At 39.5% G+C, this 26,248-nt stretch overlaps 1 protein-coding gene across 2 annotated transcripts in view; it reads right to left on the bottom strand.

Moving 5' to 3' along the window:
* The window catches only part of MAP7 (microtubule associated protein 7), a 164,175-nt gene that overhangs the window by 36,349 nt on the left and 101,578 nt on the right, over window positions 1–26,248 (bottom strand). For both annotated transcript variants that reach the window (XM_081294620.1, XM_081294619.1), the window contains exons 2-5: window positions 25,440–25,538; window positions 18,260–18,337; window positions 4,455–4,618; window positions 3,276–3,393 (exon numbers count right to left, since the gene is read on the bottom strand). In XM_081294620.1, the coding sequence (XP_081150746.1) occupies window positions 3,276–3,393; window positions 4,455–4,618; window positions 18,260–18,337; window positions 25,440–25,538 (459 nt within the window). The remainder of the gene's footprint in view (window positions 1–3,275; window positions 3,394–4,454; window positions 4,619–18,259; window positions 18,338–25,439; window positions 25,539–26,248) is intronic.

Raw genomic sequence — 26,248 nt, forward strand, 5'->3', positions numbered from 1 at the left:
AATAACTTAAAAATAATTCTTACAGTTCAAGTCAAAAGGGAAGTAGCCACATAAAAGACAAAAATCAGCTCTGTTAAACTGCTGCTGGTACAGTGGAACCAAGTTGTAATCATGCTTGTCAGCACAAGTTATATTCCCCAAATAATATTACCTATAATAAAAGTCTAAAAATCTCATCATAAATGTGTCCAGGAGGAAAGTGGATGTTCTGATCTAAAATAATATAAGTTAAAGAAGTTTTGTTGTGTTTTATTTTCTATTGTTGGAAACTAAAACAAAAGCAAAGACATTCCTTGTGGGAGACCCTTCAAAACTCAGTTCCCATTGGTCTAATGAACTGCAGCAGTAAACACTGTGCAAAAAAATTCCCCCAAGGAATAAGTTTTTGACTTTTATGGATGATGTACTGGTGATAAGCAAGTCTTCCATTAGCATCACATATTTCTTTTCTTGGTAAAGGAAATTGAACCTAGAGGTGTTCTACGACTGAGCCACATCCTTAACCCTTTATTAATTCTGAGACAGGGTCTAAGTTGCATAGACCTTGCTAAGTTGCTGAGGCTGGCCTGGAACTTGTGATCCTCCTGCCTCAATCTCCTGAGCTGCTGGGATTATAGGCATGTGCCACCACACCTGGCTATGGATTTCTATTTTCAACTATGATTTACTCATATGGTTGAAATGATTTTATTAAAAAAAAAAAAAGACATCACACATCATTTCCGTGTCTTACATTTACACTTAACTATAAATGTAAGTGAGGTTCTTGGGGTTGTGCCAACGATGACAACATTTAGGGAAAACATTAAAAGGAACATCCTCATGATGGGCACAAGGAAGGAGAATGAAAGTCACTTCCAGGTGATTCGATAGCAACATATTTTCTGGTACTGCTCTTTATACGATAAGCTTCAGTTGGAGGGAAATTATGTCATATGCATGCCTATCTTCAGGCAGATTCTCTATAGCGCATTAAAAAATTCACTTCTGTTTCAGAGTAAAAGGAAAAAATTAGCTAGACTAGGTCTTCCTATCCCTCCAAAATGCTGTGAGTGGTAAAACATCTAATGGTTAAAATTACTGAACTATGCCATGAATGTATTTTCTGACTTGATATGTAAGACAACTTTTATTAATTTCTTTTTCTCACTGAACAAAACAAAAAATTCACAAAAGGATTTATAATGAATCAGTTTTCAAAAGTATAAAATTTTTAGACTGGTGCTAATAGATGTGCTAGCAGTTGTATAAGACACTAATTTTCATGCAGACAGGCTCTAGGATCTGTCTGTTGGTCAGTAAATATCGAAGAGGCATCCTGCCTCAGGCATTGCCGTAAAAGTGAAGTGTATTTGGAATGAGACCCAGCTGTTGCTCTCCAGATCAAGCTCTAGTCTCTAAGAACTTCAGCAAATTCCAATTATTTTTAGACAAACGTCTGTGTTCAAACAGAGCAGTAATTTGCTCTAATTCACAGCTCTTATAAAAATAGATTTTATCTAACAGTTCACAAATGCAGCACCAGTTTATTTTGTTCTGAGTGGCAGAAAAAAAGGTTATATTTTAACTTCTGAGTGTGGAAGCAAGAATTAAGGCTAAGAAGCTTTATTTTACCTCAAAAATGTTGGACAATCTATTAACAGGGTGGATTTCTGTCAAACATGTGTAAAGCATGAAGCCAAGTTAAAAAACAAATAAGATTCTAAAAAATATGCCATGACAATTTTTTTCTGCATGGAATATATATGCAAAACTCTCCCTAGAATGAAACATCACATGTAAATTATCTCTATGGTCACAAATTTGATATGTGCTCCACCAAATACCACAGGTTGGTGAAGAACAAAGGGGGAGAAGTGCTTTTGAATTTGTTTCACTGTTATGGGACAGTAAAATATGGTGATGTTCATCAAAGGATTACAGAAGATACACAGAACATTTGGAATGAAACAGAAGAGAACAAACAAATAAAACTTCATAGTTACTTAGATAAAACTGCAAGTGGTTACAGCAGTAAGGAAAGAGGGTGTGGAGAGCTAAACTGGATGTACTTTGGTCCCAGATAATTTTTTGGCTAAATTCAATTTTTTTTTCTTTTTTTAAAATTTTGGATGGTGCTGGGAATTTAATCCAGGACTTCGAGCATGCTAGTCAAGCCCACTACCACTGAGCTATATCTCCAGCCTTGAAAAAAACATTTTTAAAAGATTTTATCCAAAATGGTCATTTGAGGAGAAAGCAAACATGCCACATGTAATTATTTCAACACCTTTAAGTCACCTGAGTCATATTACCACACTTAAGAAATGCTGTGCCAATCCCAGATGAGATCTATGCAGGAGGACAGCAAGCATGCATTATGACTACATAGTGATGGCTCAGCTATCAATGGACCGGCCCTAGGGCTGCGGTGCCAGCTACAGTCAGGCAGTTAGCAATCACAGGGATGTTTGTACCAGATTTTCTAGTACCACCCAAAGCTGTGAAGTGGTGGTCCAGGCCTGCTAAATCGAGAAAGGTGAATGATGACTCAACAAAACCACCTGGGGACAGAACGTTAAGACATGATTTTCAAAGTAAAATAAATAAATAAATAAATAAATAAATAAATAGACACAAATGAACAAGAACTGAAATACTATGTAAAATTCAAGGTGTGTTGAATTTACAGTACAAGCATAAAGCCTTTCACTAAGTCTAATTTCGGTATGATCTCATGTTCATTGAAGGAAGAAATAGCTTAGACATCTACTACTATTTCTAGCTTTTCTTAAACAGCTGCATACTTTCTGTCAAAGAATTAGTGTGGTGTACACTTTAGGGTCAGAATGCACAAACTCAGTGTCAATTTTGATCTGTATTACTATGATTCTTCTAGAGAAAAAGATAAAATGGGTTAACTTACTCCATAAAAAATATGGTTTAACTTACTCCATAAAAGATATGGGTTAACTTGCTCCATAATCCTTCTAACACGTATGCAAATAAATGACTAAAACAGAGTCAAGACTAGTTAGTTTTAGTAACGTTGAACAGATTCTTCTTTAAGGAATTTTGTAACACATGAGAAAAGTAGTTCATGTTAAGGGACAAGACCTTATCTTCTTACCTCCATCACCCTCTTATCCTCAAAGAGAGGAAGATTTAATGACAGTTTAATGATTTCAGAAGGATTTTTTGTTTTGCAAACAGATTTAGAAAAAAGAAGCATATGCACTTTTACCATCCAGAGAAAGAACAAAAAGGATGCTTTAAAGTGGCCTCTGGGTGTTTACCTGCACTGTGGATGCCAGAGCTCCCTTGGAGGGAGCCTCCCCACGACCACCTGTTAGGCTTCTGCCTTGGCTTTTGGCTCCTTTCCATTGTACGTCGCACAACTGCTTCATGGCGTTCCTGAAATGGAACAGAGGAGCCAGCGGTTAGATTCAACCAGATTGTTTGAAATTTTTACAACTTAAGCAGAGTGGAGTGAGGGGTACTACCTAACCCTCCATGCCACCACTCCTAAGCTACTTGCTGATGTCTACACCTTGCCTGAAGGTAGGAATATCATAAAGCCCTTGGTATACAGCAGGAACTCAAATATCCTTGCTTCTGGGTGTGATGCTGTTCTCTACACACTCAGTCCTGGCAGTGTATGTCTGGGCTTTAAATGGATGCTTAAAAGATACACTACCACTTTTTTTTTCCCCCAGTGCAAGAGATCAAACCTAGGGCCTTGAACATGTTGAATAAGCACTGTATGACTGCGCTTTATCCCCAGCCCCCTATGTTATCTCATTTTAAATTTTTGTACTAAACTGAACCCAGGGCCACTTTACTACTGAGCTACATCCCCGGCCCTTTAAAAAATCTTGTTTTGAGACAATTTCTCCTTAATTTGCCCAGGCAGGCCTTGAACTTGTGATCCTCCTGTCTTAGCTTCCCCAGTATCTGGAATTATAGGTGTACACCACGGTGCCTGGCTGGTACCATATTTTAAAAAAGGAGTTCCGAATCTAAGGATGTACATAATCCTGAGTCCACAAATCAGTGAGCTATATAATCTGTGCGACTTCACCATTCTGAATCTCAATTTCCATTTGTGCAAAAACAGATATTAAGGTAAGGTTAAGTAATGAGACGTCTATATGAAGATGGTTATAAATGGTTAGGCCCTACTGAAACCCAATTATTTGGAGTATTCTTAACACTTCAGGACAGATGAGATGAACTGAACATTAATAAATCAGAGGTGGAGACCAGAGAAACGGGGCTTTTCAAGTTCCCATGGCAATAATAACCGCCCATTCTCCACCTGCTTCCCACACCCCACCCTTCCCAGCACCTTGGCCACAGGTACCGCTGATTACTCGGAAACCACTGCATCCCAGCACCTGACTGCAAAGCTCCACAGAAGTGCATGGCATCTTGCAAACAGGAACCTCCCATGTCCTTCCTGGAGGGGCGCTCACCTTGTCCTCCTCCAGCCTCTGCCTCCGCTTCTCCTCCACCGCAGCCCTCCTGCGCTCCTCCTTCAGCCGCTGCTCCTCCAGCTTCTTCTTCCGCTCTTCCAAGTGCTTTTCATAGTGCTGTCTGGCTCGCTCTTCTTTTTCTAACCAGATGATTTCTCGTGCGGCTACATGGGGCAAAACGGAGATCCAACACAGGCAGGTTTAAACTGCGAATTGTAAGGCTGAGTGGTCTACATTTAACAAACATGGGTCTGTGGTCTTGCACTGACCAAGTCTAGCCTTTGCTTTCCTCAGATTCCCAAGAAGAGCACACTACAAGTGCCCTTAGTTTTCAGGATAATTTAATATGCCAACAAGGAGGTCAGAGAAGATGCATTGAATTCAACCCTGTGGGAACCCACATGCTCTGGGTTTAATCTTTAAATTGACAGAATGCCCTCAAAATCAATAGTACAATCTGTCCCTTTTTTAAAAATGTGATATCCTCTAGTCTAGGACTACATTCCTTTCAACATAGCTTTGGTATTCTGGAAGAATTAAAAGGATGTGGGAGAAAATACTTAAATAAAAAGGATATATTAAGTGCCTCAAAGGTTTATCACACTGTCAGCAGTGCCACCTGAGGCACCAGGTAGGCAGCTGACCTGGTGTCTGAGGAGCTCATGATATACTTAGATAACACCTAAGCCTATCGACAGCCAGGTGAAAAGTACTATTCAAAAAACACTGTTCAGGTATGGAGTGGCAGCACAACCCTGTAATCCCTGCCACTTTGGAGGCTGAGGCAGGAGGATCACAAGTTCAAGGTGAGCCTCAGCAACACAAGCAAGACCCTGTCTTACAATCAAACAAATGAAAAGGCTTGGGATGGTAGCTTAGTGGCATAGCACTTGCCTAGCTTGCTCAAGGCCTTGGGTTTCATTCCAGATACCTCGAACAAAACAAAAACGCTGTTCAACAATGGGGCCATGCATGGTGACACATGCCTGTAATCCCAGTGAGTTGGAAGGCTGAGGCAGGAGGATCACAGATTCAAGGTCAACCTCAGAAATTTAGTGAGACCCTGGCTCAAAATAAAATATAAATAAAAAGGGCTGGGGATAGAGCTCAGCAGTAAAAGCATCCCTGGAGTAAATCCCTGGAAGGAAGGAAGGCAGGAAGAAGAAAGAAAGGAAGGAAGAAAGGAAGGAAGGAAGGAAGAGTGTAGGCAAAAGTGTCCATACAAAATTTAGAGCATAAATCTTATGGCATATAAATAAAAAATGTTGCTTTTTAAAAGACAAAATAGAAATTCAGAATATTTCTGATAGCACATTTCTGATAGCATTAACTCCTTCCAAAGTTAATCATTTGAGGACACAAATCTACTAAAAAAGATCTGAAGTAACTTCAGCAGAAAGAAAAGGCAACAAATCTGAGGTGAATTGTCCTTCTAACATTCTGCTGGTACATGGGGAGAGCTGGGACTGGCACATGAGAGGCCTGGTTTTCCAAACAGCCAAGTGATGGACAGATGTGTCCATTTAGATTTCAGTCTTCTCTTGCTTTGGATGAGGTAACTCATCTTCTAAGTTCCTCCCAATTTATTTTGTGTGTTGGGGGGCAGTTACTGGGGATTGAATTCAGGGGTACTCAACCACTGAGCCACATCCCCAGCCCTATTTTTGTATTTTATTTAGAGACAGGGTCTCACTGAGTTGCTTAGCACCTTGCTTCTGCTGAGGCTGGCTTTGAACTAGTGATCCTCCTGCCTCAGCCTTCCAAGCCACTGGTATTACAGGTTTGTGCCTCCTCGCCTGGCTGTTCCTCCCAATTTTAAAGTCCATTGTTCTGAAGAAATTCCCAGGCTCAAGTTTAAAATTTACTTCAAGAAAAAAACATAGTTAAGTGTTGAGTGCAATATTTACTAAATGCCTGAATAAACAAAAGACACTGAGAACACACCTTAAAAGTTGACCGACAAGGAACATAATTCTGAGACTTCCTCTAGATGCACTTACTTTGATCACACATACTCATGCACAAAATACCTTCTGGATTTTCTACATGGGATTACCTTAACAGCAGGCTTTTAATGATGCTACACATTTAAATTCATGTAAAATGGTAGATGTGCAGTAATAGATCTTGTTAAAGCTTAAACGGTACAGAATAGTAAAAGATAAAACGATTGTCTTCCTCCCACCCCAGACTCTCTTATATTCCATTTCCATCTTTTGAGAAATGTACCCCACACATATTGAACCACAGTATACCTACTATCTGCTCTTGCTGTCTTCACTTAACAGCTCTTAGAGATCTTTTTTCGTAGCAACACATGAAAACACGAATCTAACAATACCTTTTAATGGCTACATACTGTTTCACTGTTTGTGCACCTAATTTTATATAAACGGTTAACTGTTGATTGATAGTAAAATGCTAAAAACAATTTATAATCTAATTCAAATTTTGAATGACACATTATCCTAAATCTCTGTGTAAATATGTGGGTGTGTCCATGAACAAGTAGAACTCCTGAGTCAGAGGGAATATACAGTAAAAATTTTGATAGATATAGGGCTGGGATAGAGCACTAGCCTAGCTAAGTTGCTCAGTTGCTGAGGTAGTCCTTGAATTTGCAATTCTCTAGATTTAGCATCCCAAGTCAATAAGGATTATGAATGTGCGTCACCATGCCTGTCTCAGAGTATAAATCTTTTTTTTTATGCTTATGGTGGGAATATAAATTGGTATGACCTCCACAGAGACAGAATGGTAATAATTATCATAGTTTTATTTTGTGCAGTGCTGGGGGTTGAATCCTCATACATGCTAGGCAAGCACTCTACCACTGAGCTACTTTCCCAGCCAGTATGGTCACAGGTAAGTTACTTAACCTCCCTGGGATCAGTTCTGTCAGGGTAAGTTATGGATAAAAACAGGACCTTCCTCAGATTCACTGTGAGGATTAATAGAATAATTACACTTAAAGTATTAGAATAGTTCTCTACTTACTAGTCATTTAGTGAATTTTAACATAACTATCATCATTATAATCATTATTTTGACTCAGAAAATTAAAGATAGTTTTTAAGGCTGTACTATAAAATCACAACAGAACTAGACATCATTATAGCAATAACTGGTTTTCCCCCAAATAATCTTTCAAGGAAGAATATTTCCATAGACAAACTTTTGTTCCACTCTGTTTTCTATCAGGAAGTGAAGATCCTATTAACACTTTCTTTAAACAATTATCTGTATGTAAATAGTCATACAGAGAATAGGCAAACAATATTGAAATAGCAAATAGCACTTTCTTGTTATTTCCGAGCATGCTGGTAAGTGCTAGGATGAGTTGTTAAAGTATAGATTATGTGATCTTTTAAAATGAAGGCTAACACATAAAAGGTTTCAATATTTTAATAAGAATTGAAAGTTAATTTATTCTATGAGTTGTAGTACTTTAAAATATTCTCTATAGATGATAGATTGTTCTAAAGTTGTGTTTTTTCTTGCACATACCTTTTTTTTTTTTTTTTTTTTGGTGGTACTTGCAATGTTCTACTATTAAGCTACACTCCCAGCTCCTCCCTCCCCTTTTTTTGAGACAGGCTCTTGTTAAATTGCTGAGGTCACTTTGAACTTGTGATGCTCCTGCCTCAACCTCAAAAAGTACTGGGATTACTGAAGAACACCACTAGCCCAGCAAGTTTGTATGTTTTCTCACTAAGAAATGAGAATTCCAGCTGGATGGTAGGGGTGGAAGTTTAAAAAAAAAAAAAAGCCAGAAGAAATAAAACCAAGACTAGCAAGACTGAGTTTTTTGATTGGACTAAAACCAAAAGTACCCAGCTATGCTGTTGAAAAGAAACGAAGCTAAGACCTGGGGAGGCAGCTCAATGGTAGAGCTCTTGCCTAGTATCCAGAGGCCCTGATTTGATCCCCAGTACTGGAGGGAAGGGGGAAAAAAACCAAGGTGTCAAATAAAGCATAAAAATAAAGATGGCACAAATAGCTATTAGACAAACAAAAATATAATAAATGTTAATATATTACTACCAGACAAAATGGAATTGAAATGCAAATGAGGAAAAAGATATAAAGAAATTAAATAATGGTCCAAAAGAATCAGAGTTGGGATTTTAATTCAGCTCCAATTCCAAAGCTTATACTCGGTTACTACGCAATACTGCTTCTATATTTATTTCTGCTTGTCTCCAATTTCCACCTGAATATTCAGTTAGATCCATCGCATAACCTTTAGTCATTATCTGCACATTCCTCCCTACCCCAAATTGGCAAATGAGGTGTGTTCTGGTAATAGATTTCACAGACAAAATAGCCTATGAAATTAGAAATGCCAAGGTCTTCCTCCCCTCCTCCCTCATGGATGCTCCACCCTAACTCAACACAAACAACAAAACTATCTTGTTATATCAGAACAATCTTTCACATGCAGTACAACCTCTCCAGGCTTCTTGCTATGACTTCAAGCTCCCATTCTCTTCTTGCTTCTGATGTCTAACCCTTACCTCTTCAAATCTATCATATTCACTATTTCCAGAGACAGCTTCCCCCAAAACAAACCAGGACAGCTTGTTAGTTTCCCTGCCCAACTCTTTGGTTTGGCTTTAAAATCACTCTGAACCTTGACACGGGCTACCTCTGTCCAGAATACTTCCTTCCACCCGTAAACTTTATGGTCCTCCAAATCCTTGGTCAAACACCAGTTTCTCTGAACAGCTGAAGTGCTCCAACTGAACTGCTCTGTTCAGTTTTCCATCACTGTCCTTACATGGCAGAAGGTAACACCCTGTGTTTAACCACTGGAGCTCTTCCCCACATTCACAATGTCTAGTTAAGCAGACAGTTAAAGTACATTTCAATAAATGAACTAAAGAGTTAAAGGACTCAAGGGCTTCCAAGCAAGGTGACTTCTATTGGCTTTAGTGATAATTCAAAGCCTTCTCAATTTGTCATTTAAATTGTTCTTTCATTCAACTCGCATTTGGATATTACACGAGGAAGAACTGTCTGGTAGGAAGCGCGACCTTGCTGGGTGTGGAAGGTACACACTGTAGTCCCAGCAGGAAGATGGCAAGTTTGAGGCCTGACTCAGCAACTTAGTGAGGCTGTCTCAAAGAATAAAAAGGGCTGCAGATGTAGCTCAGTGGAAAAGGACTCCTGAGTTCAATTCCCAGTCCCACAAGAGGGAAAAAAAGTTAGGAGGAAAGGAAAGGAGGAAGGAAGGGAGCAAAGGAGGGAGGAAGGGAGGGGAAGGAAAAGGACGCATGACCTTGTAGGATACCTATGCGACCATCCTCTGCCCTTACTGGCCTTCCTACTTTGCTGGCCTCCATGAGACTGAAGTGCTAGGACAGCAGTTCTCCTTGATACCTGGGCTGAATGACTATTGAGATAAGGAAGCAAAACAAAGAGATCAAAGTTTCCAGGATCCAAATACCTCTTAAGTGGGAGGAATATGGACATTAGCACATAAAATCTTTTTATTTTTGCCCTAAAAGGCAAGGTACACTTGGAAGAGAAAGGCCTTCCAGGCATTCTCATCCTCAGGACCAGGCTTAACAGAGTTTCACCTCCGATCAAGCAAGGAGTTTTGCTGGACACACCAACGGCTGTCACTGGAACTCTTCTGCTACAGCCTCAAGCTAATCCATTCACCCTCCTCATAGGAGGTGGTGGTTCCCTTCATCTGGCTGTCTCGCTGAGCCCCTCCCAGGAGGCAAGAACATCCCTCCACCTGCCACTCCTGGGATCTAAAACAGAAGGCTTCCCGGTTCCATGTTTCTGAGTCAGGGCCAGGGAATCCTGTGACCTGCCATCCTCATCTCTGTCACCATCATCATGTTATCAGCTCTGACTGCATGCCGACACCAAGTGATTCACAGGTTTGTCTTTACGACCACTCCGTGAGCAGACACTGCTATTAAACTTACATCATGATGAGAAGTCTGAGAAACAGAGAAGTGAAGTAACCTGCCCGCTGTCTCACAACAAGTAAAGTGGTGGAGCTGGAATTCAAACCCCGCACTGCCTGACTCAAGAAGCAAACAATGAGCCATTGTGCTAAGGGGCCTGGGCTGGCATCTCCTGACCACTAACCTCCTCCTCCATCCCAGGAGAAGTCAGCCATCCACATGTGAAGGTTCTGATCTTCCAAGATCACTCAGCCTCTCTTAATATCTGCTTATACTATCCCTCGCTTTTCAGGTTTTAAAAACTTTTTATTTTTACCCTAAAAGGCAAGGTACATTTGGAAGAAAAAAATAATGGCTAAGTCACATGATTCATTTTACGTTATGGCCTCATTTTCTGCTTACCCAATCCACTGAACAACAAGCTATTCTTTCCGGGCCCCAGCCTGACTCATGATACAGCTGCTCTGGTATGTGCTAATGTCCATATTCCTCCCACTTAAGGGGTATTTGGATCCTTAAGTTGTCTGTTACCTGCAGTCTAGCCTTGTGAGGTTTTGTACACAAATTCAGTAAGTGCCAACTATAGAAGGTTTAGATGCCAAGACTGACCATGGTCGTGCCAAAGTTTATCCATTTAACATTTGGATGAGAAAGACTGCTTCCTTGATGCCCGTATATTTTTGTCTTCAGTTTCTAAAGAGGAAAATCCCTTCTCAAAATAATGTGAAGCATGCAATCAGGGGGAGTTTCAGGCACAACTCTATTCTTTTATAGGTGTGTATTGCTGGGGATGGAACCCAGGGCTTGGTGCATGCCAGACAAGCACTCTAGCACTGAGCTGTACCCCAAGTCAGGTAAAAACCCAGTCAGGACTACATACAGTATTATTTATTATTTGTTCATTAACACCAACTTGCCTATCAGCATTGTTGAGATGAATATTCTAAACCAGACTGAAATGATGGTTTATCTCTTGGCCATACTTATTAATAGCACTGTCCCGAGTTGACATAAAATTGAGATTAGGGAGAAAAAACATTACAAACAAAGCAACCATAGTGTAAAAACTATCACTGGATGGACAAAGAAAATTGAGATTAGGGAGAAAAAACATTACAAACAAAGCAACCATAGTGTAAAAACTATCACTGGATGGACAAAGGAAGTCTGAAGAAATTTCCTAGGAAAAAACACCTTGACTTTAATCTAATTGAAGTTTGTTCAAGGTTAAGATCCTTCTTACAGTTATCTTATTTGTTCAAAAATACTACAGTATGATAGATCTTGTATACAGGTTTGCACTTGGCTATGAAAGCCAAAATATAAATTAAAGATTCATAAGCTCAATTTTCTTCAAGAACTATATTAATCAATCATTTATTCTGTGATTATTTTTCATGATTTTATAGAATACAGAAAATCCCCAAAAGCCCTAGTTGGGAATACAAGTCTAGTCACATAAAGACTTTGGTTTCAGAGGACTAGGGATATAGCTCCATTATAAAACACTCGCTGAGTCCTTGAGTTTGATTCCCAGCACTGAAAAAAACCGGGGAAAAAATTTCAGTCTCAGAAAAAGACAAAATAATTAAATATTTACTGAGTGCCAAAAGTGTGTCAAGGCACTTAAACACAAATTAAACATAATATTTCAAACACACTGAAAAGGAAGGGACTCTGTGGATGGGAGATGAGGGAGGCAATGGAGGCTGCAGCAACACCCAGGTGACAGGCTGGTGGCTGGGGTGCAGCGCTAGCAGCGCTGGTTGTGGCAGGGGTTATATTCTGGATCTATTTTAAGGACAGTTGATGATAGATTAGTTATGGGATGCATAAGAAATAAATTTCAGCTAAAATGTTATGCAATCTATGTTATTATCTTCCTCCCTCATTTAGAATATGATTTCCAGGAGGTTAAGAAATTTATCTTCTTCACTTAATATCCCCAGCATCCAGGCTCAATACTACCCACATGTTAGGTACTAGTTGAAGGTGCAGATGAATTTAAAATAACACAAAGCAACTTCAGAAGGTGGGGGTTAGTCATGCTTTAAGCTAGCTATAGTAAAACACAACATTCTGCTGCATAAATGCTACACACTCTGATTCCTGTAACGGTTTCTGAAGAGAAATTAGCAAAAGGATCTATTACTCCTAATGGACTTGAAGGCAACCGGAAATAAATGCTGTTTAAGTTTCTCAAAAATGTTGTCAGAAGCCACTTCAACACTCAGGTTTTGCCCTCTTTCTGAGTCAAATGAGAATCCACAGGCAGCTGCCCATCTCCCTTCTAGAGGATAAGAGTTGCCCTTCCTCCGAAGTGAATAGGATGCAGTTCCAATCCTGAGCCTTCTGAAAGTCCACCGTTCATGCTAAAGCAGAAAGATCTCTCCCTACTCGACAGCATCATGGCTTATTGAGGAATTTTCAGGTGGATCTTGATCCTATATATACTAAAAACATGCTTAAATAGCTAATGTGGTAGAAAGAAGAAAGGGTCTATCAACTACTCTATCTTCCTTAAGCTAAATCAGATTGTATTTTAAATTTAAAGGGCAATCTAATAAATACTTTATATTAGGACCTATGGCAGGCCCACACAACAAAAAGTATAAATACAAGCTGGGCACAGTGGCACTTTCCTGAAATCCCAGGTACTCAGGAGGCTAAGGCAGGAGAGATCTCAAGTTTGAGGTTAGTCTTGCTAAATTTAGCAAAACCCTGTCTCAAAAATAAGAAGTGAAAAGGGTTGGTGATGTGGCTCAGTGATAGAGTGTGCTTGGGGTTCAATTCCCAGTACCACACACAAAAATACAATCTCTGTACTAATTTTCTACTAAAGGTGATAATGCATACTGAAGTGTTTAAGACATTACCTGGCCCGTAGGTAGTACTCAAACATTATTATTATTTCATCAAATTCTGTAGAGTAAGGAAAGTCAGAACATATTTATTACATGTGCTTTATACTTAGCACTGTGCTATATACAGGGGTACAGAGAATTAGAAACCATGGAAAGACTTTTTTCTTTTTTAATGTGGTGCTCAGGATCAAATCCAGTGCCTTACCACAGAGCTATACCCATAGTCCTTTTTTAATTTTCCTCCCTTCCTTCCTTCTTTCTTTTACTCACTCTCTCTCTCTTACTGGGTATTTAACCCAGGCATGCTCTACCACTGTGCTACACACTCAGCCCATTTTTAACTTTGAGACAGGGTCTGTTGCCCAGGCTGTTCTTGAACTTGCCATCTTCCTGACTTAGCCTCTCAAGTATGTAGGGTTGTAGGGGTGCACCACTTTGTGTGGCCCATGGTTGTACCCTTTATAAGCTTAAAACATGTATAACCAGGAAGTTGCATAAAATTTAAATCTAAAAAAAGTGAGTAAAGTGTAAAATAAAAAATAGAATGTGCATGAAAATACAATAGTTATGTAAGATAGAGCATTTAGCAAAAAACTGATAGGATTTTCTAAAGGGGGTAGATGATGAAGTTTTCCTGGGAAGGCTTTGAAAAGAAGGACTAGCACTAACTACAGCTGGAGGAATAAAGAAACTGTAGGGCAATTTCAGTGACTAAGAAATAAATTGATTAAGGCCAGGACTAGGATGATGGCACCGGTAGTAAATATACAAGCATGGATATAAAATTTGTTCTGAAGACAGAAGCACCTATACTTGTGACTTAAAGAATGTGGGGATAGAGTATATGTCAACTTGTACACACATACTGGGATAAGGTAGATGAAGCCCTAGTTATAAGATGAGGCTGAGTCCAAACTGACAACTGGTTGTTACAAGTGGCCCAATAAGCCAGAATGGAGTCTAGTCAGTGGGCAGTCGTGGTCCAGCCATGAAAGAGAGAATGTTTCAGTTTATAAAAGACCCAATAGCAGTCAGAAAGAACCCAGTGCCTCTAGCAGCAACAATATTTAAAAAATGGCTAAAAAAAGAAATACTCTGCCACCAAGCTACATCCTTAGCACCTCACCCCCTCCCATCTATTTAAAAAATTTTTGAGACAAGGTATTGCTCAGTTGTCCAGGCTGGCCTTGAATTTGTAATTCTCCTGCCTCAGATTCCCAAATCACCACGAAATAATTTCTTGAAACCAGAAAAGAACTAGTGCAAATGATTAGGACACAGATATTATCATGACAATTCAGTTTGAGAGTGCGAGATAAATGCACAATTAAGTTGTACAGAAGTTGAGATTCAGGCAATAGGGCACCAGCTGCTGCCTTATGAGTAGCTGGGAATGTGGAACCCACAACATCAAAAAGGGAGAGTTGAACCAATCAGAACAAATGATACCCTCACCACTCCTAGGAAATATAAAACTAAAGCTTAGAGGAGAGAAAGCCAAAGAGAAACAGCACTCAAGATCGGGCAGTTTGAAAGAATGGCCTGAACAGAATTAGATGGTGTGATTGAGGAGACCACTTATAAAGCTTTTAAGGCAGAAAAATAAAGCTTTCAGAGGACATATGCCTAAACAACGGAGAGGACAGTCTCAGACATGAAGAATTATACATGATTTTATGTGAAAAATTAAAGGATAATGTAGAAAGAGCAGGCCATGTGCTTTAATCCTACCATAAAAAGCATTAAAGCATGATTCAGATCTACCCACAGAAAATCACCAATAGAGTTTTCCTGCGTGCAAATAGGCCACCAGGAACAAGACACCAGACCTTCACTCCCCCTCCACTACTTTGCTTTTTAAAATATGTGAACCCCAAACCTTAATGATTTCAATATTAATTTCAACCTATATCCAACAGTAAAAATCAGTCTAACTGGTCATTCATTTTTAACTCTGCTTCTCAAAATTTATGGACTCCTCTCCACCAGCCCCTTTTGTTTTTTTTTACTTGAAGAGTTTCAGTTGGAAAGCTCAATAACAGCTGATAGTATGAACTAGTTTTTGTTTTCAAAATAAGCACACTCCATATATTTTTTATTCAGCAATAGGTTTTTTTTTTCCTTTTTGGTACTGGGAATTGAACCCAGGGGCGCTTTACCATTGAGTCACATCCCCAGCTCTTCTTGAGACAGGGTCTCATTAAATTGCTGAGAGTCCTTCTAAATTGCTGAGACTGGCCTCTAACTTGGGATTCTCTTGACTCATTCTCCTAAATAGCTGGGATTATAGGCATGCACCACCACACCCTACATTTTTCTTTCTTTTTTAAATATTCCAGTGCTGTCACAGCTTCTGGAAAGCACAATTTTAGTTTCTGAGTAGTCAGGTGTACCTTGTGATATTTGTTTAGTATTATAGTTTTTTTTAGAAACAATTCTCATGTTCTCTTAAGGCACAGCTTAGATTAGGTGCTGGATTTCTCATGACACCTATACAAATATACAAATTTTGCATATGTTTATTCACATATTTATGAAGATTGATGGAAGCCTCACAAGACTTGGCAATTATAATAGATCAAACTAAAAACAGTAGGTAAAAGGCACTGCTTTAAAATTCAAAAAGAAAATGAAAATAATGCAAAGAAAAATAAAAATTAGAACTGACATATTAAAATGATGACTCTAGTAACAAAAAAAGAGATGAAGTCAGAATTAATAAAAATATGATATTTAATGTGGCAGGACTAGGAATAAGGAGATGTATATTATATACTGAGTCACATAATGAGAAAAGTTGTGATAATAAAATCATATAATTATCTGAAAGTTACTTTGATCCATATAATAATCTGAAGAACAAACTGGGTTTCTTAGTGAATGCCTTTTTTCCACCTGCTTTTTTCCCACTCTGTTCTATAATCCCTGCCCATCTGTCCCTCTGGTTGACTCCATGCTGGGAGCTCAGTGGGACCAGACACAAGGCAGGCTGGGTTAGGCACTTCTATGGACTCCCAATACCCTTGTGCACACCTGCTGTCAGCACACAGATCACATACTATACCTACTGCTGGCTTCTCTAGCCTCACTAGTAGACTCCCTTTACCCATCTTTTCATCACAATGTCTGGACAATGAAGTTTTTGAACATATAAATTAATGAGTCATGTTTGGTATTATTGCTATGAATTGAAATATGGTGCTACAACTTCAAAATTCTTGCCACTCGGCATACAAAGCTAGGTACTTTTAGGGAGAATTTGCAGACTCAGAGGTAAAGGTCTCTCTTTTTTTTTTTGTAGTGCTAAGGATTCAACCCAGGGCCTTAAGCATGCTAGGCAAGTGCTCTACCACTGAATTATAACCCCAGCTCTCAGAACTGAGAGTCTTACACCTTTACAGCATGAGAAGTGAAATTATTTTTGTTTGACCGGCATATTCCTGTTTTCCACAGAAAACTACTAATGCTTGGCTTAGAATATTAAAGAAACCACGATGAAAAGATCTGAGTTAAATATGTAAAAGCTAACTCATAGTGGGATTTAAACCATAAAGGAGTGGCCTCCTGACACTATGGAATGCTTTCCTTCTAGGAATGCTGTACCTCTGAGGCAACACAGGTGATGGAAAGGGACAAAAGTGCTAACTGGGATGGATCTGAAACAGTGCAAACAATTAACCACCCCAGCATAGTATTCAGTTTCTTATGCTTGGTCATCAGGAGCTTCTTCTGGCTTCCACAGCTCTGCCTTCTCCCCTGCTCCCTCACTTCTGGCCATCATCCTACCAATCTTTCTTACTGGGGAACAATGGACATGGTGCCCAGGAGAAAGGAAGCCATGGCCCGGCTGCTTCCCCGGAACCTGCCTGCCTGCCTGTCTGCTGGAAACCCATTAGGGACAGGGAACATTAGGCCTGGGAGGAAACACCAGCCTCAGAAAAACAGTAGAGCCTTTTCATTTCCACCAACTTATTGAAATCTGTGTCTAAAAAATTCGGCAACAGAAGAGATGGCCTCACCTGGCCATTACAGCAAGGGAGAGGAGTAGGCCTGTGTGGAAAGCTGCGAGCCGTGCCAACAGACTTGAAAACCAGCGCCCACACAATTCTAAAAGTCTAGGTTCTCAAAAAGGAATGATAAAGGGATGAGACATCGGGGCTGGTCTCCTCTGTGTAACAGTAGGAATGTTACCTCTCTTAGGCTGCAGGACTTCAAAAAAGTTATGGGCCATACTCTGGAAAGATTTTGGCAACCTTAGTGAGTCTTTGTTTTAAATGCCTACACATTCTGGACACACTGACCTGGCATTTTATCTTTTCAAGGTACATAAACAGAGTATCCTGTTCCAGCAACCGTATAAATGGACATCAAGTGAAGGGGAGCTGGTGCCAGCTTCCTTGCCCAAGGTTCTAGAGAGAGTGACTGTTCTGCCCCAGTGTTCAGGTCTCCATTTTCTGGTAAGCTAGTCCTGATTCAGTTTGCCAGGAGACTGCAGTCAAATATCAGAGCCACTGAGCCCAATTCACAAGGGCCTCTGGTAATAGGAGAAAATCCCTCTCATGCTTCTGTCTATAAATTCAACAGCAGCATTGCTTTAACATGGAAGCCACTAAGTGCCCCAGCAGTGCATAGTCTCAAACTTGTCAGAAAACAGAACCAACTGTTTACTGTCCTTGTTTATTCTCAGCTTTAAAATGTAAGTAACACCATCACCCCTCTCCTAAGTGCACGCCCTGTGGGGCCCCATGATACACTGTGATTACAATGTACTAAGAAATGAATGAGCTCCCTAATTCCGGGGCTGGAGCCTGCTGTTATTTAACACTACCCTGTGTTTTTATCACATGCTAAACTCAGCTTCACAATTTTCATAAAGGTGTGCAAGACAGCATGGTTGTTACAGCGACTTCCATTTGCCCAGTGTCAAGTGTCCCTTGTCCTGGAGAAGAAAGTGTGACATGTCAATAAGAGTGTCCCTCAATGACGACATGAGGCTGGGGATGGGGGCCTGGGGTACCTAGCTGCTTTTCCCGTTCCTCGCGTCGCTCCCGGGCCAGCCGCTGCCGGTCATCAACCCGTAGCACAAGTGGAAGGTCTGAAAGTAAGACAAAAAATATATATATGAGAGAAAGAATGGTTTTTTTAAAAAATATATATTAAAATATTCTTTGGTCTCATTAATGTGATGAATGAAATATCACTTTATGTTTTAGAACAGTCAGTACATGTGTCCTTAGTTACAGTGATACCTTGAATATTATAACTCTTCTGAGAATTCCAAAGCATTTTTCTTCTATTTAAAAGCATTATGTAGGAGTGGGGGTATGGCTCAGTGGCAGGGCACCTGCTTAGCACGCACAAGGTCCTGGGTTTGATACTCAGCAACACCAAAATATAAAATAAAAACAATGTAAGGTCATAATTTATTTGTGGCTTTTTTGCTATCTCATCAAAAAATATAAATGATGTTTTGTGTTTCTATGAAACTTCTATTATTTTTATGCTTTCAATATCAAAAAATTTGTTTCTTAATAACAAACAGGATCCAAACTGAGTTGATACTGAGCAGGTGTTTACTAGTTAGAAGTGACTAGAATCAGCCTGACAGGAACTCAGTTTCTATTCTGTCACTTGGTATATAAATACAGTCACACTACTTACCCTCCTCAAGCTATGACATAGTTTTTATTTATTACCTGTAAAAATGAGGACAAAAACAGAACCAATCTCACATCATCATAAAGATAGTGAGCATCGGTATAATGCTTATCAGCATGTAACGCCCAGGAAATCAACTTATTCATTCAGCTCACATGAAATATTTACTAAGTTCCAGACACTGTTCTGTATACTGAGAAATATAGCAGCCAACATAAAGATGAAAACCTCAGTCCTCATGGGCTTTACCATCCTACTCAGGAAAAATCTAATAAACAAGATAAATAAAAAATAATAACTAGAATGAAAAAGACATAGAATGTCAGATTGAGTTAAATGCTAAGGCGACAACAAAGCAATAAAGAGCATTATGAAGAGGATGCTTAAATTTTTAGATGAGGTCTAAGGAAGGTCTTGATGTGATGATAATTTTTTTGGGTGTATATACTTGGTGGAAATGAGGGAGTCGGCTGTGCAGATATTCCACAAAAACCCTGCAAAAGCCCTGAGGTCACAAGTGCCTCATGTGATCAAGAAACAGGGAGATGTGAATGACTCAAGCAGAGTGAGATCAACAGGCTCTGGGCCTGGAGACACAGGGCCAAGTCACTGGACTCACTGGGCACAGTGAGGATTTTGGATTATACAGAGATGCCCTGTGTGTCTGCGCATGTGTGTCCCCATTTGTCCAGCAGAGGGCTACCTTTACAGGCTCATATAGAAACAAATAATAACAATAATCACACTAAAAATCAGGTTGTTCTATCTACTAAATTGATATCATACTTTTAGGGTCTCATGTTCAAAACAGGAAGCTGCCTCACACATAGGAGTGCTTCATTAACAAATTTAAAAGCCTTGCACCCAAAAGCCTCTGACTTCATAGAATTTGTAAATTTAAAGGAAAGAAAAACTGTATAAAAGCCCATCAGGAGCCTGCATAAACCAGGCAGTGGAACTCATGAGAAGGCAGGTGATGACCATGTTACACTTTGCTTTTGGTTTTAGGTATGCCTGTTTTGGTCTGTTTCTATTGAGATGGGGTCTTACTATGTTGCCCAGGCTAGTCTGGAACTCCTGGGCTCAAGTGAAACTCTGGAGTAACTGGGCCTTCAGGTGTGCACCACCAGGCTCAGTTTTAGGTTAACCTTTCTGTAGGAAAATAGGGCCCTGCCTCCAAAGGGTTTAATTGTGAAACAGGAAAGTGGTCATGTGGTCCCTTCTCAGGCAATTTGTTAAGGGTCAGTCAAGGGCTTTTTGGGGTATTTTTTGGTGGTGTTGGGAATTGAACCCAGGTCCTTGCCCATGCCAGGCAAGTGTTCTAATGCTGACCTATATCCCCAACCATTTATAAAACATTTTGAGACAGGGTCTCACTATGTTACGCAGGCTGGCCTTGAATTTGTGACCTTTCTATCTCAGCCTTCTAGGTACAGGCATGCACCACCATACTAGGTTATTGGGTTTTGGAGAAAGCAAAATGATATTTTGAAGAAAGAAAGAACTTGAAGATAAAGTTAGAAAGACAAATTTTAACTTGTCACCTAAAATATTCACTAACTAATATGAGGTTTACTTCTAAAACTCAACAGAAAAGTTGAAAATCAACTTTGTTTATAAAAATCATAAGCACATTGAAGTTTGTAATAGTTTACTTTTTAAATTGCACTGACAAATTCTGTCAATAGACAACAAATCAATAAAGAATGTGCCATTTCTAACTTTCTTTTAAGTACATGCTAAATATTATACAAAATTTTGTAAAGAATTAATAACAACATATGGTTCATAATCCCAGTTACTCAGGAGGTTGAGGCTGGAGGAACACAAGTTCAAGGCCAACTTCAGCAACTTAGTGAGGCCCTAAGTAACTCAGCAAGACTCTGTCTCAAAAAATACAAAGGAGCCTGCACAGTGGCACACTCCTGTAATCCCAGTAGCTTGGGAAGCTGAGATAGGAGTTCAAGGCCAGCCTCAGCAACTACAAGGTGCTAAGCAACTCAGAGAGACCCTGTCTCTAAATAAAATACAAAATAGGGCTGAGGATGTGGCTCAGTGGTTGAGTGCCCCTGAGTTTAATCCTAGTTCAATACCAACTCCCCCCCCCCCAAAAAAAAATACAAAGGCCTGGAGATGTAGCTGTGGCATACTGTGCCTTGGCTCAATCCTCAGTATCAAAAAATAAGAACTAATTAAGAAAAACATGCAAGTCCTCACCTACCCACACCAATACTGAGAGCCATAACAAGACCTGGGTCTCCTGCAGTAATGAGGCAGCTCCTGATTATGCAATGTAATGCTTCCCATTTAAGTGCCTTTGAAATGTATAATCAGTGATTAAGTAAGCACCTCTGGTTTTAATCCCTGGTCCAAAAGTACAACCAGCTTGTAACCCCAGAAATTTAGGAGGCTGAAGTAGGATTGCAAGTTCAACTGGCTAAACCCTGTCCCCAATAAAAAAGGCTGGGAATATCATTAACACCTGTGACAGATACAAATGGGAGGTGGAGGCAGGCAGAGGCTGGTCTCTTGTTCACTGCTGCATTCCCAATGCCTAGACCTGTGCCTGGCAAAAAGAAGAAACTCAATAAGCATTTATTGAGTGAATGACCGAATGACCACAGCCAGCCTTCACGGAGGATATTAAGCTTCCATTAACCTGGACTGATGAGGCAATGCAACTACAAAAAGACTTTTGAAACTCTAAACATTAGAGATTAAAATTTCAGTTTTAATAACTAAAAACTGACAAAAGTTGTCCTTAAAGATAGGTTTTCAAAAAGGAAAAATTACAATTGAAGAATTTCAAGTAAATAGTAAACTTTCTATAATACATTGCCTTTTTTCTTGTTTCCATTCCCACATCATTTTCCCTGAAAATGAAATCAAGGTACACAAAATAATTTACCATTATGTATATTCCACATGGAATCTCAATCGTTAGCATAAAATTAAGTTACTGATTCTCAGAAGAAAGAAGGGCTTAAAAGAAACAGGATTTTGGGCTGGGAACATAGCTCAGTTGGTAGAGTGCTTGCCTCTTATGCACAAGGCCCTGGGTTCAATCCCCAGCACCATAAAAATAAGTATATAAGTGAATAAATAAAATAAAGGTTTGCTGTCCATCTACAACTACAAAAGAATTTTTAAAAAAGAAAAAGAAACAGGATTTGGGTATAAGTAAAGTTGCAGTTGCAGTCTCCTCCTGTCTTTGATGATATGCAGAAACCCTGACTGTTCTGTACAAACCTAAAGTAAGGTCACTCTACTGAAGACTTACTCCCAAGTTCAGGGAAACCAGTTCATGCTGGCAGTCCTTTTCAGGATTCACTAGACCCTGACTCAGAACTGATGACTACTGTTTATATGATAAATAACTTGTTAGTGTTGCACATTTTACAAAGCACCTTCACATATATGTTATCATTTTATTAGTCCCAACAATCCTGTGACTTAGGTCTCACATCTATTTATTTAGTGAGGCCCTAAGTAACTCAGCAAGACCCTGTCTCAAAAAATACAAAGGAGCCCACACAGTGGCACACTCCTGTAATCCCAGTAGCTCGGGAAGCTGAGTCAGGAGTTCAAGGCCAGCCTCAGCAACTACAAGGTGCTAAGCAACTCAGAGAGATCCTGTCTCTAAATAAAATACAAAATAGGGCTGAGGCTATGACTCAAATGAGAGAGAGAAAACAGAGATGACTAGTGATATGGCTTAAACCAGACCCTAACTCAGTCCTACGCCTTCTACGCTGCACCACAGCTACAGTCCTGAGAAGGGCGTGACCGGGTAGTCACAGCAGGACTGGGAGATCCCAAGCACACCTTCCCCTGTGAAGGAAGCTATTTACAAATAAGGGAGAATGAAGTTTAAGTGGCTCTTTTAGAGACCTAAGGTAGAGGGATAGGGATTAAAAGAAACTTTTAATGAATCTGAATTTTATCTTTTCTCAGGTGTATAAAAAATGTAATTTTCTCTTCTAATTAGAGAAAATTGATAATTTGGAGGCAGCTGATGGAGTATGAAGAACCATCCCTACTTCAGGACTAGCAGAAATGGACAGATTTATACTCCTCAGACTGTCTCTTCCAGTCTGGGTTCAAGTACTCAGGACTAAGCGAAGCTGGGAGTAATAGTTCTTCCTGGATAACATGAGACAGCCTGTGCTCATACTTATAAAATGCCATGCAGGACTTCCATGACGTGTTTCAAATGGAACACATTCACAGTTTAAATGTGGATAGATGCTTTCTACATCAGAGATGCTCTAGAAGAGAGATCAACAGTAGAGGAATGGGTTCCAAGTATCAGTTAAAGGAGGGAAAGAAATTTAGCTGAAATTTACTGGGTTAAGAAAGAAATCATTTAGTTAGGATGTTTAAATCTAGTAGTTAGCGCAATATTCAAAATCTCCCAAAATATTATACTTTTTTTTTCATTTAAAAAATGCCCTAGAGAATGAAAACCAAAAAAAACTGATTTATTTATCTATCTTCCTATGTATTTGCAGTGCACACTCAAGGCTTTTTGCTTACTAGCTAAACACTCTACTACTGAGCTACATATCCAGTCCTTTTTATTTTTATTTTGAGATAGGGTTACAATAAGTTGCCCAGGCTTGCCTTGAACTTGTGATCTTCCTGTCTCAGCTCCCAAGTAACTGGGATTACAGGTGTGTGCCATTGTGCTTGACAACAAACTTCGATACTCTGACCTTTGTCCTTGCTAGTCTCTGTGCACACCTCTCATCACACTGGCAGTTCACATACTGGTTTACTCCCCCAGACTGTCAACTAGAGGGTAGGGATTGTGCCTTTTAACAAAATAACCCTGGTAAACTCATGATGTCAACACTAGATGAATAAATGAGTTAGCAGGATACATAGGTACTGACTACACAGTAAAGAATGGCAGAAGTTAGAAGCAGTGGTGGATGGGGAGAACCTGAGAGCTACAATTTAGCTGTGTTCAATTCTCATTGTTAAATAATGAGGTTTTTGTGCTAAAGAACTTCTTCTAGTAGGATTCTCACCTGGGTATAAGGAATAAAATCGGCTAGAATAAGTTCTACAGGGCCATGTTGTTTGTGCATACAGTACCTCTCAGACTCCCAGGCACAGAAGAATCTGCTCAGTAAAAATGAAATAGCCGCCAGGGGTTAAGTGAGTAGATGGATTAATAAGTGAATGAATGAGAGCCAAGCTGACTAAAGGGGGAAATCTCAGCCTGTGAATCAGAACTCTGCTGACAATGCACATCCTTTCCTGCTAATAACTGCTCAAGCAACCCTTGCAACAACAATTGTTACTGTCTTTCTTATAAATGACAGGCCAGCTGTCATTTATAATAGTAAATTCTAATTTACTATTCTTGGGTGATTTACTGATTTAGGTCTGGTTGTACACACGTGTAATTCTACCTATTCAGGAGTCTAAAGCCAGCCTGGGCAACTGAGAAAGGTCTTGTCTCAAAACAAAGAAAAGAAAAAAGGCTGGGGACTAGTTCAGTGGTAGAGTGCCCCTAGTTCCAATGCTGCCCTTCCCAAAAGCAAACAAACAAACAAAAAGACAAGCCTGGTTTATCTATTCTGTTCAAGATGATTTCCTCATTGGAGGGGGTAAAAAAAAAAATCCCAAAGTACAAAAGAGAATGTTTTCTGTGAGACTAGACCTAATTATAAATATCTTTATTCTAATTTACTATTCTTGGGTGATTTATTGTTCTTTGGCCTTGAATATAGCATAAAGTAGGATTCCAAAAACTTCAAGTGATCTTCAGTTTGCTGTACCGTCCTGTAATATCTGAGTGCCATACTGTATGTTCATCCCTACTAAGAATCTGCCATAAGCTGCTCTGTCTATTCAACTGTATTTGTTTACAGACTGCTTCTTTGTATCACCGAGTGGAACAGATCATGAATCACAGGCTATTAAAAATGAAATTACCATGTAGGTGTGCAAGCTTTGTAGGGAACAAAAACATAATTCTATGTGAGCTTTACTACATGTGAAGATTTCTTTAAGTGGTTCTTTTTTTTTTTTTAAGTCACAAAAGAGATATGCAATAATGCTGGGGGAAAAATTGTGTTGTATACACCATTTCAAACAGAACAGTGAAATTATTACCTCTTAACACTACTTGGCAGTAAACAAATGCATCCACATACATCATTTCAATGACTTGTCAAAATGATTTTGTGAGGAAAGCAGGCCGTGAAGCTGAATCTCCATTTTAAAGAGAGAAAACCTTTATATCCTGGTAACTCATTTATTCATTTAGTGTTGGCTTCATGAGTTTACTAGGGTTATTTTGTTAAAAGGCACAATGCCCACCCTCTAGCTGACAACGGGGGAGTAAACCAGCAAATAATCTGTGAGAGGCCCTCAGATTTCAACTCACAAATCCCCATGAGTGTGTTTGGGTGGCAGGACTGGAAACCAGCTCTCTTAAACTCTAGTTTAGTTTATAATTCCTCAGCATGCCTCTAAGACTTTTGAAATAACCTACATTTTCTCAAAGTAAATGCAATGCGTCGTACCTGGTTTATTTCCTGAGTGAATGCTATTTTGTCCTGAAGCTGTAGAGGAGGGGCGGTTGGGAGCATTCTTCTTATCTTGCGCTTTACTGCCATCAGGAGCTATAAAAGGAGACAAGAGAGACAAGATATATTTAGTTTCTTGAAATTTATTCAGAAATATTTACCCAGTCAACACTTTTGTATCAGGTAAGAGAATAGACTCAGGAAATGAAAAAAATGAAGCACTTACAACTCCCACCCTCACGTAGGGAAGGATATGTCCAAAAGTCAATGATCTCAGCTCATGTGTCACTTAGGGGTTCCACAAAGAGCTCTTATTCTGGCTGTCCAATTCACACATCAAGCAGCCATGAGGAAGCACCACTGGACACTAAGGTCTTTGATCTCAGGTCTTATAAAGTCCATACATTAGAGTTTTAAAATTCCAACCAGTAGAGATAATTTAATAGGATTTTGGAAAAGTTTCCAATCAAGTACAACAACAAGGATTATTATTATTTATGTATTTATTTGTGGTGCTGGGGATTGAACCCAGGGCCTTGGGCATGCTGCTAGGCAAGCCCTCTACTACTGAGCTACACCCCCAGCTCAACAAGATTATTTAAAAGGGGAAGTTTAAAGTTGTCCCCACGTGTATCATTTAATATACTTTCAAAGGATGCTTGCTTCTGCCTCAAAAATCATGTCAACACCAAGCCCTTGATTTTTCCTGCCTCCACAAACTGCTCCAAGTGCAGCATCCCCCTCAACTAAGGCTTCTTCATTCTTCCACCTGATCAGGCTCAAAGCCTTGGGGTCATCTTTGGTTT

Source organism: Spermophilus citellus (genome assembly GCF_964194105.1).
Source record: "Spermophilus citellus genome assembly, chromosome: 5".
NCBI classification, from domain to species: domain Eukaryota; kingdom Metazoa; phylum Chordata; class Mammalia; order Rodentia; family Sciuridae; genus Spermophilus; species Spermophilus citellus.